Genomic DNA, 16,155 nt, shown 5'->3' with positions numbered 1-16,155 from the left:
CAGATAGGTTCATCCGTCACCCAGATTGGTTTGCCCAGTTCTTTCCCATATGTTACCAAAAAAGATATGTTCAGCTCTTACCCAGATGGGTTTACCCACTTCATATCCATATGAAACCCGTATGTAAATTGACAGATCTCACACAGATCGGTTTGCCCAGTTGTATCCCATATGGTATGCATATGGGCATTTGTATATCTCATCCATATGGGTTTGCTCATCCCATGCCCATATGGAGCCCATATGGGCATATAGGCTACATGTATTACACAGGTGGGTTAACCCATTTACTTCCCATATGGAGTCCATGGGCATTTACATGTACTGCCCAGACGGTTTTCCCCATTCATTTCCCATGTGAAACCCGTATGGTCATTTACTTATTTTACCCAGATGGGTTTGCCCAGCTCATTCCCATAAGGAAACCCATATAAATATTTACATATCTCACCCAGATGGGTTTGCCCATTTATTTCATATGTGTAACCCATATAGACATTTACTTGTTTTACCCAGATGGGTTTCCCCACTTTATTCCCATATGAAACCCATATAGATATTTACATATCTCACCCAGATGGGTTTGCCCATTTTATTCCCACACGAAACCCACATGGGCATTCACTTATTTTACCCAGATGGGTATGCCCAGCTCATTCCCATATGAAGCCCATAGGGATATTTACATTTATTACCCAGATGGGTTCACGCAGTAGATTCCCATATGGTATGCATATGGGCTTTGCATATTTCACCAAGATAGCTTTGCCCAATTTATACCCATATGAAACCCATATGGGCATTTACATACATTTCACCCAGATGGGTTTACCCATTTTGTTCACATGTGTAACCCATATGGACATTTACTTATTTTACCCAGATGGGTTTGCCCAGCTTATTCCCATATGAAACCCATGTAGATATTTACATATCTCACCCAGATAGGTTTGCCCATTTATTTCCCACACGAAACCCACATGGGCATTCACTTATTTTACCCAGATGGGTATGCCCAGCTCATTCCCATATGAAGCCCATATGGATATTTACATTTATTACCCAGATGGGTTCACCCAGTAGATTCCCATATGGTATGCATATGGGCATTGCATATTTTACCCAGGTAGCTTTGCCCATTTTATACCCATATGAGACCCATATGGGAATTTACATATCTCACCCAGATGGGTCTACCCATTTTTTTCACATGTGTAACCCATATGGGCATTTAACAATCTTGCCCAGATGGGTTTGCGCAGTTCATTTCCATTATGATACCCACATGGGCAGTCCCATTAAAAGACCCATATGGGTTATCCCATATGGGTCTGATGCTAAATACATATGGGATTCACCCTAACCCAGATGGCCCACGTGGCCCGGAGTATGCCCATATGGGTCCCATATGGGCATGTTACCTGGGATAGTGGAATGCAAGACATCCCATTGTAACGCCTTGAACTCAAACATGTGTTTGCATGAATTACGAAGAGTTGCCACTCCATCTCTGTAACACCTCCCTGTGAGGGTTGAGTGATTGCAGCAATAGATAAGTAGAACACATCAGTGAGAGTTTGAGTAAAATCCGTCAATCCATTCAAAAGTTATGACATTTGAAGTTTCAGCTCACTCAAGGCTGGATGAGAAGACTACTATAGCTTGCGATGTCACTGTGTACAACGATATAAAAAAAGAATAAAGAAAATTCAACATAATTTTCACTTTTCTCGCATAGCAAAAGAACACTTGACTTCTCTCTTACAGAAGGCGGGGGGGGGGGAATAATATTACCCATATGTCGGTAGCAAGTCGAAGAAATATGTGCACTTTATTAAAAAAGTGAATTTTGTTGAAATTCTTTTTGTTTTCTTTATATCGTTGTACGCATATGACATCATACACTGTATAGTAGTTTTTTCATTCAGCAGTGACTGCGCAGATACTTTAGAGATTCATAACTTTTGAACGGATTGTCCGATTTTCCCCAAACTTTCACTGATGTGTTCTACTAATATTGTTGCATTCACTCAATCCATATGTATACAGGGGCCGTGGAGCGTTTTTCAGTGCGGGACGGGGGGGGGGTGGTGTCTAGGTCAACCCCCTCCCCCCCCCCTCCCCCCGCTTAATAGACGCACTTGCGCCGCCACAGGATTTGCATCTTGGAAGGGGGCGGATTATGCGAGGGAGCGGAGCGAGCGAGAGGGGGAGGGTGTGGGAGGTAGGTAATGTATGTGCCAATGTATGTGCCAATTTTCGTCGCGATCGCGCGGTCGACGGCCGAGGGGGGGGGGGGGGGGGGGGGGGGCTGGGAGCCCCCCACCCCCGGCTCTACACTGCAAAAAGTCCGGTGTTTAATAGTGAACACCGAGCTGGTGTTAAATTTTTGGTGCTCATTTCTGGTGTTAAATTAACACCTCCGGGTGTCATTTCCAAATTTTAAACTGTTGTTTGAAGAGTTTCTTAGTAACTGCACTTCTTGTTGATTTTTGATTTAAACAAGACGATCAAGAATTTTACATTAAAATACTAGATTTTTGAAAAAAATGTGAAAATAAATTTACACCACAGTAACACCAGCTGGTGTGGTCTCTTATTGAAGCTGGACGGGTGTTAAACCATTGATATTAACACCAACAAATATCAAATCAACACCATGTGGTGTCATTTTTGAACTAACACCAGTACAGTGTCAAAATAACACCAGGTACAGTGTCAAATTAACACCACGAAGTGTCAGGTGAACACTGTTCAACACCATCACAGTGCATTTTCTATACCTGTGGGTGTGGTCCTTTATTGAAGTTTGATCGGTGTTAGATTTAACACCCCTGGTATTAAATCTAACACCGATGTTTTTACAGTGTATGATCTACCTATAGCCCGGCCTAGTTAGGGTTAAGGTAGCAGGATATTTTGATGTGGATTATTATTTAGCAATTTGCCTATAAAGTGATGCCATTTTAATAAACTTCTTGTATTTGTATAATTCTTAAAATGAGTTTCATGAACGCTGTCTGTTAAGCAATCAAACAGAAAAGGCATGCACACGAGGGTGTACATAATACAAGGGATATTTCTCCTCCAACACGAAGGTGATTTTACATTTTTCAGACATAAAATTCAGCGATCTGGTGCAAACTTTTGAATACTTGGAATTTTTTCTAGCTCCCCCTCCCCCCCCCCCCCCAAAAAAAATGATAATGGAAAGAATTAGGGCTTGTTTTTTCAAGGAAGTGTTAATAGCAAAGTCACGGCATTTAGCTCTTATTCCGCGTGTGCATTTGTGTGTATGATGTACAAAGTCTAATGAGGTAGAGGGGGAGGGTGTGGAAGGGGTATGTCCCCTCCCGATCGACGGAGCTTTTGCGTTTTTAGAATAAAAATAAAGCGATCTGAAGCACGCTTTTTGTGGGAAATTCGGAAATTGTCATTCCCCAAAGTGTACTAAGTCTGGGGACCAATCAACGGGAGGGTAGCAAGATACCCCTCCCATATTCGAGGGAGCTTTTTTTTTTTTTTTTTAATTTTTAGAACTGAAATTCAACAATCCTGGCGCACATTTCTGTTGGAATATCTGGAAATTTGTCAATCAGAGAAGTGCAAGTCTGTGGAAGGAGACATAGCAGGATGATGTGGGAGGGGATAAGCCCTATTGTATCCTCCCTCCTACATGACGGAGATTCTGTATTTTCTGTTTGCAGTTAAATGTTTTGGTGCACATGGTAGCCATAGTCTGCACAGGGCGGGTGGGGGGGGGGGGTGGGTGGGGCGAACAGGGAGAAAGCGCCGATGGGAGAGTACTATCCCCACCCTTCCCATACGAGGGAGCTTTTGCCTTTTTAAAGTTGAAATTGAGGTATCTCATATATGCACATTTGATGCTTGGAATATTTGGGAAATTATCAACAACAACAAAAAATGATCGGGGGAACTGAGAGAGGAAAGGGTTGATTAAAAGGGGATATTCCCCTTGTACATGAGGGAACTATTGGTTTTTCGGAATGTAATAAGTTTTGTGCCTTTCAGAATTATTCAGAATCTTAAGACGGGCGACCGCCCCCACCCCCCCCCCCCCCTTTGCTACGCCGGTGCTTAATTAGACGGAAACTTTTTGTAGGCCTAAGGGCGGAATCTTTGGAAATTCAAATTCATGGGTGTTGTGATTTTTCCCCGATTTTCCCCCTTTTTTCTTTTTTTTTCATGAACCGAAAGTGTGTGTGTGTGTGTGTGGGGGGGGGCTGCAGCCCCCCTCCCCCCTCCCCCCTCCCCCCTCCCCCCCCCCCCCCCGGCCCCGCGGCCCCTGGTAAACGAAGGTGAACTTGTCCTTTTTAATTGAGGGTATAATGCCTTTATCAAGCACTGTAATATCAAACAGTTTGGTAACCAGTTTCAAAAGAGATTTATAACTATAACTATTCTTTAAGAGTTCATTTAAAATCATATAATATCATCCCAAGGAGTTTTGTTTTTTTTTTTTAAAGACGTTTAAGTTGCTGCATTACTTCAGACTCATCAATTCTTCGATTCAATTCATAATTCATACCAAAGCCATAATCAAGATCTGTAGGACTCGACTGTTCTGTAACAGCGCGCTCTGCGATTGGGGATGGAGATTGCATATCTCTGGTCGACGAAAATTACACGCAACGCCTTGTGTCAAGTCCACAGGAAATAATAGCACTATTGCCAATCTAAATATATCTCGATGAAAGTACAATTTGAATCTTTTAAAAATAAATTCTTGAATACCACCTCATAAAAAAATTATTTTAGTTAAATTTATGACAAGAATCATAAAGATACACAGTTATAGAGATTAAACGTGGTAAATACCTCAAACATTTACACATGTCCTGTATTGTGTAATAACATTTTGCAATGGTCGAAGTCGTGATCATTTTACAGTTTGTATTTCCCGTACGCGATACGCACGCGACGACACACACTGCACCACGTACATTGTACGCACGAACTAAAGATTCCACTGAAACTGCCAACTGAAGACATCACAGAGCTCGTTGCGAGCTGAGACGATTGACACTGCACTTGCACTGCACTGTTGTATGAGAGAGCGTGCGGAAAGTTCTCAGAAAAATGGCGTCTCTTACTCTCAGAAAATGTGCTTTTGTCGCCGCTCGCAAGAGCCTCCTCAGACCATCAGTTCGAGCCATGGCAAGTGGAGGAGGTAAATTGATCTTAACATGTTGTAGATGTTATCATACTATGGAAGAAGTTTATATTTTGTGGAAATTGTCAATATTATCAAAATGCCGGTGCGGTAGCACGGACAGCCGTCGTTAATGGCTATAGACTAGTGTAGTAGCAATCGTATTGATTTCACGTGCAACGCGACGACGGTATCCGGCCGAGCGACGGATACCGGTATTTATATGGCCATGCGCCTATGTCGTAAATGGGGGCCATGGTTTGGTGTAGGCCTAGCTAGTAAAATAGCAATAGTAATTCTTCGACACCCTACTGTTTTTCTATCAATAGAAGCTTAAAATATCCCACAATTTGCCAGAAATTTTACTCACATGCAAAGAAAATACTCTGAAGTCGGCGCGCGCTATTGCATTGTACTTTCGCGCCTGTTTGTCAAAACATGATGCAGAAACCACCGTTATTCTACTGTGTATGGGGCGTTGTTATTCAGTGTAGTGACCTAAAATAAAATTTACATGCATGTTGTACACCTACCATCTGCCATCTGGGCAAAATCGTGAAATAGGCCCCACCGCAGTGCGCGTGCACCCGTGCGTTAGCAAGCAAGGGTAGGACTTGACCGAAAGATCGGTCTGTATCTGTCCGTCGGGGAATGTTCCGCGGAGACTGCGTCTGGCTTCACGGATCCCCTCCGTATACAGACCGAAGTCAATAATCCCAGCTCCTGTGTGGAGCAACGCGCACAGATCAAACGTTAGGATAAACCAAATTTCAGACAGCTTTTTTACATTCAAACAAGTTTGACATGACATGACACATTACAGTTCGGGAAACCCACTCACAAGGGGGGCCCCTCCTTATAAGTAACCCGTCCCCCTTATAAGTAACCCCGTCCCCCTTATAAGTAACCCCCGGAGCACCCCGTATAAGGAGTCTCCACGCTTTTTTGCAATGCAACGCGAAAATGAAAGGACTGCAGCAATTCGCTTGATTATGTCCATAAAGCTTCACAAGTTTCCTAGTTACTCACGAAATTTGAGCAAAATCGGTTCGAGGCATCATATCTAAAATCATGGATTTAAATGCGATGTCAAACGACCCATGCGAATGCTGAAATGCGAGCGATTACTGGCGTGAGTGTCGCCAGGCGCGGCGGCGCGGCAATGCTTGAGTGCAGACGTGGCGACTGAGTACGGAGACTTTCGTACTCAGTCGCCACGTCTGCACTCAAGCATTGCCGTGCCGCCGCGCCTGGCGACACTCACGCCAGTAATCGCTCGCATTTCAGCATTCGCATGGGTCGTTTGACATCGCATTTAAATCCATGATTTTAGATATGATGCCTCGAACCGATTTTGCTCAAATTTCGTGAGTAACTAGGAAACTTGTGAAGCTTTATGGACATAATCAAGCGAATTGCCGCAGTCCTTTCATTTTCGCGTTGCATTGCAAAAAAGCGTGGAGACTCCTCATAAGGGGTGCCCCGGGGGTTACTTATAAGGGGGACGGGTTACTTATAAGGAGGGGCCCCCTTTGTGAGTGGGTTTCCTGAACTGATTATGTAGCAATATTTGGGGTTAATTTCTCACATTGTGCAATCGAAATACTTACAGTAACTCGGTTATAGTGCAGAAATTTTACCCATATCGCAAAATCGCCGTTCGCTAGCCGTAGGTCGCCATTTTGAATCTGTAAACCAATCACATGCGAGGTACGTGTTTTAGTTTAAAAAATACGTAGAAACTACCTCGCATGTGATTGGCTAATAGATTCATACTGTATGTTTCTGCAGTTTGAACGTGACGACGCGACGGGCTGGTTGATGTGTGTTTTGCGTTGAAAATTCTACCGAAATATTGGATTATTCATTAATCTGGTGAGTGTAGTCTATTCTTGAATAGGTGATTTAACTATTCAAGCTTAAATTTGCCGACCTAGGGCCGTGAATTAGACGCAGTCGAGAAGGGTGAGGTACCTCACCCAATTTTCCATGGAGACAGTGGTTAAGAACATCCACACAGCAATGGGTACTGGTACCTTCCGTCTGTCCACGGAGGACAGCGTTAATGGCAAAATATAAAAGAGTCCTCCGGACAGACGGATCTTTCTGTCTAGGGTAGGACGTCGTAGGCTAGTAGGGTTAGTAGGGTTAGGGTTAGGGTTTAGGGTTAGGTAGGGTTGTATTTATGGTTAAATTGGCCGTCAAATTAGTCGAGGGACATTAGGGAGTCCTTCCGAGAAGAAAGGGAGGACGAAAGATGCAATGCTGTGGAAATCGGCCCCACCGCTGCATAAATTTCGCGTAAACGCCGTTTGGTGGGGCCGCATTCACGAGTATTATACTGTGGAAGGAAGCCCCACTGCCGTGCTTACCTACCGATGAACGCCACACGGTGGGGCTGAATTCACGAATAGATTATGTGAATTCACAAGCGTGCATTAAAAATGTGATTCATGCTACATGCTCCAAGATAAGTTATTCGAACGTGTGGGGGTGGGGACTGTTATTTTGACACACTCAGTTGCGCTGTATTCCCGTAATTTTGAAACCGACACTCCTACACTCTATTGACAATACGTGTGAAATGCATAATGCTCTTCCAATGTGCATTTATAATCTACGGTATCACTGTTTTACTGTTGATCTTCTTATCGGGTTTTTCAGGGCGCAAGTTAACTGGATCAGCCCGAATGCGAAGCAGTCGTGCTGCGGATAATAAGTTTTGGGACTCATATGGGGTAGTATCGTAACGCATGGCTGAATTTCAACTTAAATGCTAAATATTGTGTCAATTTGAATACATGGAAAGTGCCACGCAAAGGTAACATTTAAAAAAAAGGAGTGAATGGGGGATTGACTCGGGGCGCTCCAGCAGTAGAACTCTGAAGGAGCACCACAGTGCGGGGTTAGGCATAAGTATGCTATGTACTTTCGCACATATTTGTCAAATGATCTCCAAACATGCACAAACTCACTCTAAATAATATTTGCATCTGAGTGAGGTTTAAGTCCAGTAGAAAAGGAATTTTATACTGTTTTGCCACTTTTACACTTGCCGTAATATGTCGATCACAGCTAGTTCGGTTCGTTCACAGCAGCGAGTGCCGTGATTAGTCTGAATATCTCACAGCAATCAGAGCAAGTTCTATGGTATCTTTAAAAAGATAATGCTTTTTCCGCCTTTCTCTCAGCTTGTACCTAGTCGTGGTAGCGATTGATTGAGGATTGGGGTTGTTTGTGTCGTGTGTGTGTGTGTGTGTGCGTGCAGGTACATGTGTATGTGAGAGGGTGTGTGTGTGTGCATGAAAGAAGATGTGAAAAATGTGGTTATAAGACAAGGGTGAAAGAATTTCAAGCCTTTCAAAAAAGGCTAGGAAAAGGGGGAAAAGGAAATGAAAGAAAAGATATTACAAACCTGGAAAAGTGAAACAAAAAATTTACAAAATAGAGAGTTCACTAAAAGATAATGGATCGAAAGAAAGAAGAGAAACTTGCCTTATAAAGGAAAGCAAGGGAGAGATGGATTATGTTTGAAAAGAAAAGAGGAAACCAATTAGAAACATATAGATTGAAGACAGAAAAACACTAGGTAGAATAATAGAATGAGAGATGCATCAAAACTGGATGAAAGCAAAGATTAGGAACGGACAAATTTTACATAGGTTGAAAAGGAAATGAAGAAAAGGATTCATTAGAACGACACATAGAAAAAGATTTTGGAGAAAATAAAAAGGAAAATCCCTTGTATTTGGAGAGGGAAAAACCCATGTAGGAAACAAAGCACAATTAGGCAGAAAATACAGTTTAAAATAGGAAATTGGGAAAGGTAGACAAGAGGAAAATCACAAAGAATTTATTGATAGGAAAGAAAGGGAAATTTAGATATATATTCTACCTGAAAATAAAAGGAGATAAGATTTAAAAAAAACAAACAGAAAGATATACAGATATACTGTACTCAGTAAGTGGCAGCACACACTTGCGCACGTGCTCAACCACTTTGAAGCTGCATACATACAACCGTTAACACGAGACTTGGCCAAGGAAGAGAGAAAAGCACATTTTAGCTTTTGAATGACACCAGGCCTTCACGTTTAGAATTTGGTGGAGCTCCATAGATTGCGCTCCTTTTTTTGTCGAGAAGATCATACCAAATCACTCTCTTGTAATTTTTGAGTACATGTAGCTCAATAAAAGGCGATAGAATGTAGAATTTTTCATATAATTGTAATTAATGCAATACTATACATATTGATTATTCTGCAAAACGCAGATCTGTCCACCAGTGACAATAAAAAGAAAACAAAAAACCTTGTATTTGTTATGAATGGGCAAAGTGATTCTTGTCGTCTTTATCCTGACCAGTGCTCCCTAAGTTCAGGAAATTTCTGATGTTTTTACTGCAGCATCGACAGCTTTAGAAATTACTGAGATTGTCTACATGCATTTGAAATGTCAAATTTAGAGTCCATAGTGCAAATCTATGTGGATGGTCATCAGATGTGAATGATCATTTCAAGTGGATATAGGCAATCTTTGCTACTGTAAAAACATAAATAAATGTCAATGCACAAGTCAAGCATTGTATTGTATGTATCCTTAAAAAGGTTCATCTAAAACTTTATTTTAAATCAACAATAAACAAATCCTCTTCAGTGATATGACAATAAACAGATCTCTTCATTAGTAAAATTTCTTTACTTTCACTGGTAACTTCACATTTTTTTCCCCTTTTTGTAAACCAGGAAATTTTTGGCAATCATCCATTAGAACTTCAGAAATGAAAAGCTCCCGAGATTCAGTAAATCCAACAGATCAGAGAAAAGTTCCTTCGAATTCTGAGAAGTACAACATGTAGCACGCAGATCTGCTGAAACCACAAGAAGTTTTGAAATTGTCATGATAGTGTTATCGCTGAGTATCAGGAAACACTCACCAACTCCAGGGATCTTGTAAAATTAACCTTATAATGTGTACTTCATTAACCAGGTAGATAACCTGTGCAGATTGTAATGCATCAGAATTGATGGATGCATGATGCTGATGTCAGGTCTTGAGCCTACGTACAGTATAATCTGCCGTAGAATTACTTGTTGTGTACACAAAAATCATATGACAGTTAGGGGAATGCTACTTGTAGCTTCTTCCATGATTGGCAATCTCAGTACAGGTGTTGTAGTTGTTACACTGTGAGTTTTGTATTGCAAAGGGATAGTTTTGGTTGAGACTTAATTTCAGGTTTCTAACATTTTTTTTTCTTTTGGTGAGATAATGAGAAACCCTTTTATGAAATATAGAAGAGCATATAATCATTCAACGTTTATTTGATGAAAATTGGTTTTGAAATGGCTGAGATATGCAAAACAGAGCAATTCTAATAAAGTGTGGGCAACGTGGGACCCGCCTTTTCTTAGGATCGCTTTGTTTTACTTTGTTTTTCGATGTTTCAGTCATTCCAAATCCGATTTTCATCATATAAACTTTGAACTCCTCTTATAATGGTATGCTTTGTACTATTTCATAATTGTTTTCGTGGTACATGTATCTCGCAAAAAGTTAAAAGCCCGATTCTCATCTCCACCAATACTGTAATTTGCAGTGAGTTACTCATTTGTCATGTGCTATATCAAATGCTGCCAGTGTCATGCTGAAACTTGAGTTACTGTAGATCTGAGTGTTTTTACAGTGGCATGAGATAATGCTTATTGTAGTTTGTGCTTCTTGTGTCATATTGTAGCATTGATGTGTACATGTACAACAGTAGGTACTTACTATTACATTCTTCTTGTCTCACCGTCATCATGTAGGTATTCCTGAAAACTTTGAACATGCAACAGGTCTTGAGAAAAAAGAGCTTGAAAGATTAAAGGCAGGAGACTCAGTAAGTATCAGATTGACCTGTCTTGTTCATACACATGCTGTACATGTACTCACCATTATGTTTTGGGAAGCATGTCTGTCCGCCCATGAGTCCATTTCTTTCAAATCTCATTTCTTGATATACGATAACCCATTCCGTAGATTTTCTTAATACTCACCCCAAATATGTAATGATATGCGAGGTGCAGATTGGTTGATTTGGTTTTGGCCAAAATCCTTAAAGAACACAGGTCACTGAACTGTGCGAAAAATTTGAAAATTTCAGCAGTAACTTCATGTAGAAATGTTATGAAGTAAAGTTAGTTGGTAGGAACTGTAAAAATTATAGGGATGAACTTAGTCAAGGACCCCGTTTACAGTGCGAGGCGAGGCCACAGCAAGGCCGCGACCGAGCCCAGCCCCGCTTCAGTGTAAACGCCCTAAAGGCCAAATGCGGGGCCAAAATTGGCCTCGCATTTGGCCTCGCTCTGGAGGTGGTCTCAGCCGCGGCCGAGCCCGGCCGCTTCTTGGTGTAAACGCAAACTGGGCCAAATGCGCGGCCAATTTTAGTCTGGCTTCCAGACCCTCTGCCCGTACTATTTCGCTATTCATGATATTAACCCCCTCAACGTCGAAAGCTAGTATAGTTTAAGGTGGTTTTGTCCTGCAAAAGATTTTTCCTTCGGCAAAGGCCTTTGCCCGAACAGCGACTTCGTCGCCACAGAATCCAGTTGGCAAAGGGTCTGAAAACCAGACAATACCAAATTGCGTTTGTTTACAAGCAGAGCGCCACTACGACAAAATCTTGAAAGGTTTGAATTAAAGCGCGGCCGAGCTCAGCAGTGTAAACGGACAAAATTGTAAGGCTCGTCCGCAGCCGAGCCACGGCCGAGCCCGGCCCCGCACTGTAAACGGGGTCATGGTCAACAGCCGCCATAAATAGGAGAAAGAAAAAAAGCATGATTTTTCTGCCATTGCTTCTTGGCTAGAAATGTCCAGTAGTAATTGTAGATGTTGTACAGGTTGAAAATAATCAACAATTACTTTCATTAACATAACAGTGATGATAGATTGAAGGTCACTGTTCCTTACTTCAGTTAGTCATGTCCAGTGGCAATCAGTTGTTCCTTGGACCTTCTTACTGTATAGCAGGATTTCCCTGTACAACAATCACTACTAGTACTGCTACATGTACCACTGTTGTCAGTAATACTGTTGTTTTCACTGTTGTAAATGCTATGGACTTCATGCATTATTATTTCATCACTTGGAAAACTTGTTTCTCTAGGATCCATTTCAGCTGAATGTCAGAAGAGTAGCAGCAGGCACCAAGACCAAACCAGTAGAAGTCACATCAGCTTTCACAAAGAGAATTGTGGGCTGCATTTGTAAGTTGTTGCTTAAAGCATTATTTTACAATTTTGATAGTGTTCTTTTTTTTTTTTTCCTTGGAAGGATTACCATATTAGCCGGCAAAAAGGCTGCAATGCTGGATAAGCCGTATCCCGGCTGTGGTGCCGACTATGGTGATGGGGGAAAAAAAATCTGAGGGAATTTGTTGTGATTAAAGATAATATAAAGTTTTGGTACCGGTACCTCAAAAGTTTCCCTGAATTTTTGTGTTTCAGGTTGAAGTACCTTTCATATAACTGACACTGTGAGACTTACTCACCCCAAAGTGCTCTCATGTCTCAGTAATCATGCAATTAACTGTGACCAGCAGCCCCATACGCATAGCGTAATGGGGCTTCGCATTGTAGCATTCAGGATCATGACAGATTTAATGTCGCGGGTAAATATCAACTTAAAAATCAAAAAAATTTCTTCAATTTGAAGACTTACCAATTAAGTTGTTAATTGAAAACAGGCTTTGGGCAACGTTTGATTCTGCCAATAGTCCCTTTCTCTTCGAATGAATGACTGAATGTGACTCGGTCGAGAGGACCTTGGGAGAGCTACATACACTGAATACTACGGCCAGCGCATGCGCACACAAACATCTTATCCGTTCATGGATTTGAAATTTGTGCGCATGTGATGTGTGCGCATGCACTGGCTGTAGTATTCAGTGTATGTAGCTCTCCCAAGGTCCTCTCGGCCGAGTCACATTCAGTCATCAATTCGAACAGAAAGGGACTATTGGCAGAACCAAAAATTGCCTGAAGCCTGTTTTCAATACTTCAACTTAATTGGTCTTCAAATTGAAGAAATTTTTGGATTTTAAGTTGATATTTACCCGCGATACTAAATCTGTAATGATCCTGTATGCTACAATGCGAAGCCCCATTACGCTATGCGTATGGGGCTGCTGGTCGCAGTTAGCTATTCGTACACGTGTTTTGTATGGGGCTGCACGCTGCTGGTTTCGTACAATACGTGTACTATATACCTCGCCGCGCCGTTGAACGGCGGCGACTCTGGTACGAAACCATTATTGCATGATTACTAAGACATGAGAGCACTTTGGGGCGAGTAAGTCTCACAGTGTTAGTTATATGAAAGGTACTTTAACCTTAAACACAAACTAAGACAAGGAAATTCAGGGAAACTTATGAGGTACCAAAACTTTATTTTATCTTTAAAACTTCATTTCTTTTCTACATAATTTTTTGTGAGAACTTTGTTTCCTCTAGAAGTTTCCATGTGTTTCCTAGCAATAATTTAAGTTTTTTTTTTTTAACTTAAGTTATTACAGTTGATGCACATTCTGTGTAAGGATTTTGAATTATATTTCTGTGTGTAGGACCCTATGTGTGAAGAATGATTGAGAGTGTTTACACTTACACACACTATTTAATAACCGAGTACCAGTATGTCTTCATTCACACACACTGTGCCATTCAATAGTATTGCATGGGATAGTGCTATCGTGCAACATGTGCAGGATTGCAATCGCTGAGCTAAGGCTATGCACACCAACTTGCAACTGTGCTGTGCTTTCTTTTTTAGACTTCTTTTTTTTTAAATGTCTTAAAAATTGGCACCAATGACAGTGATACGTGTAAGTGGGTAATGACAAAAAATAAATAAAGATTATCGCTTGCGGAGCAAAGCATTGTCTCTAAGATTGATGGATTCAGTGGTTGATGTCGCGTTGCTAATTGGCACATTGCATAGGTTGTATGATTATGTGTGTTGTTTAAAGCAGGTGATTCTCTTTATAGTTGAAAAAACAGTAATTTGCTTGTGCTGGCGTTTAGGCCTCACACTGACTTAACTGCTCTATTTTTGTAAAAAGATAGTACAGCCTTATCAGCAATACGGCATGTATTGAATTTTGTGTGGTGTCGACAGATATTTTCTGAAATCATACAGTGCACTCCCGTTATAACGAACATGGTTATAACGAAATTCTGGTTACAATGAAGTATAAATTCAGGCCGCTTCATTATCAGCTCTATGTATTTTTATTGTTCGCATATAGCAAATTTTGATATATGAAAGAAAACTACCAGTCCCGAGGACTTCGTTATAAAGGGAGTCCACTTTATTCCAAATTCCACTGTTCATGCAGTGTCCAGTATTGAATAAAACAACAGTGATAATTAAAGAAATGGATCATTCTTTATTGAACTGGATCTTGTGAAACAGCCTCATTCATACCCGATGAATACATATAAATGTATCATCTCATTTAGTTTGCAGTTATCTTAATAAGCTGATTAGGAATTCACATAGTAATTTATCTCCAGACTCCTGTCAATGTCAAGCCAGTTCATTTGTAATGGACTTGCATTTTGTGAAGAACATTAGAAATTTCATTTGTCTTGGAACTGAATAATGTTTATTTTGCTTATTGGGCTTCTTGTTTTATCAGGTGAGGAAGAACAGACACATATCAACTGGATGTGGCTGTACGCCGGTGAACCTCAGCGCTGTGAATGTGGCCACTGGTTTCAACTGAAAGAAGTTGAAGGTATAGCAGCTGCGCACTAACACCAGGCAAAGCAGAAAATCCCCAACCACCAGTGGAGACCCATGGTTTTCATTGTACATCTTTGTGACCAGGTTCCGTGCAGAAGGAGATTTTCTTTGAATACATCTAAATGTAATAATTATATATAGTAGCAAGATTTTATTAATAAGAGTTTGTGAATTTGTGTTGTTATTTGCCCTCCTTTCAAGAGAGAGAGAAAAAAAGAAGGTACACTTTCAGATAGTTACATGTCGCTCATATTTCTCATGTGGATGGACTGTGAAATGATTGATTTGTGAATAAATGATAGGAAAAAAGTACCAATCATCTTATCTCTACAGATGCTATACATCATGCACACCCAGGTGGGTGTACAGGAAAACATGCTTAATTTAATATAGTGCTGTATTTCTTAGCTCTATGTCAGCATGCATCATACAAGATCAGATGTCATTCTCTATCCATATTCACATACTTCATGTGCTGGCATTCCAGACAAAATAATGATTCTTGCTTTGTATGCTGTGAAAAACACATATTAAGACCTATCCGTCAACAAACTAAGGCAACCGGTAGAAATGAAAACGTGTGATTTATACACAGGCTCTGGTTAACCTTTTCCATTCAAAGAATCCCTTAAGACTGTGATGCCTGTGGTTGATGTACATGCTTTAATCAGTAGTGCACCCCAGTTCATTCTTAATGAAGATGAATTTGAAGGAGCATTGTGTCTGAAATACATTGTCTGTGTGACCTCCTGTCTGATGCAAGTGGACTGTCACATTATGTTGCTGAACATGTCAAAGCATGTGCAAGACAAACAGAGAAAGGTGTACAGAACCGTGTTGAGCTATGTGGTTTAATAAAACCTTGTTATAATCATATCTTGCATTTATGTTTTTTGTCTATGCAGTGATGTGTTTACGTAGGATTTTTTTTTTAGCTCACCTGAGCCAAAGGCTCAAGTGAGCTATTGCGATCGCCCTTCGTCCGGCGTCCGTCGTGCGTCGTCCGTCGTCCGTCGTCCGTCGTCCGTCGTCCGTCGTGCGTAAACTTTTTACATTTTCATCTTCTTCTTGAAAACCCCATGACCGATTTTCATCAAACTTGGCAGGTAGCATCCCTAGGGGGTTAGGAACTCAATTTGTTAAAATGGGCACCATGCCCCACCCAGGGGGCCCCCAGGGGGGCCCAAACCCCCCAAAAT

The 16,155-nt window shown here is 41.1% G+C and overlaps 1 protein-coding gene across 1 annotated transcript; it reads left to right on the top strand.

The window, feature by feature from the left end:
* Nucleotides 1–5,057: 5,057 nt before the first annotated feature.
* Nucleotides 5,058–15,830, top strand: LOC139714439 (cytochrome c oxidase subunit 5B, mitochondrial-like). Its single transcript, XM_071626145.1, has 4 exons — nucleotides 5,058–5,191; nucleotides 10,981–11,054; nucleotides 12,321–12,420; nucleotides 14,850–15,830. Exons 1-4 carry the CDS (start codon nucleotides 5,101–5,103, stop codon nucleotides 14,966–14,968), a joined length of 384 nt encoding a protein of 127 aa, XP_071482246.1. The 5' UTR covers nucleotides 5,058–5,100; the 3' UTR covers nucleotides 14,969–15,830.
* Nucleotides 15,831–16,155: the final 325 nt, after the last annotated feature.

This window comes from Diadema antillarum, unplaced genomic scaffold (assembly GCF_040938485.1).
Source record: "Diadema antillarum isolate AM-2024a unplaced genomic scaffold, OU_Dant_1.0 seq00002274_RagTag, whole genome shotgun sequence".
NCBI classification, from domain to species: domain Eukaryota; kingdom Metazoa; phylum Echinodermata; class Echinoidea; order Diadematoida; family Diadematidae; genus Diadema; species Diadema antillarum.
The sequence above is the reverse complement of the archived record's forward strand: the minus strand, read 5'-3'. Positions and strand labels throughout refer to the sequence as shown.

What these genes read in the sequence shown, in the direction of transcription:
- LOC139714439 (XM_071626145.1), top strand. Translation starts at nt 5,101, where the DNA reads ATGGCGTCTCTTACTCTCAGAAAATGTGCTTTTGTCGCCGCTCGCAAG. An exon ending in GATTAAAGGCAGGAGACTCA is followed by an intron (nt 11,055 to 12,320) that starts GTAAGTATCAGA and finishes TTGTTTCTCTAG; the next exon opens with GATCCATTTCAGCTGAATGT. An exon ending in GAGAATTGTGGGCTGCATTT is followed by an intron (nt 12,421 to 14,849) that starts GTAAGTTGTTGC and finishes TTGTTTTATCAG; the next exon opens with GTGAGGAAGAACAGACACAT.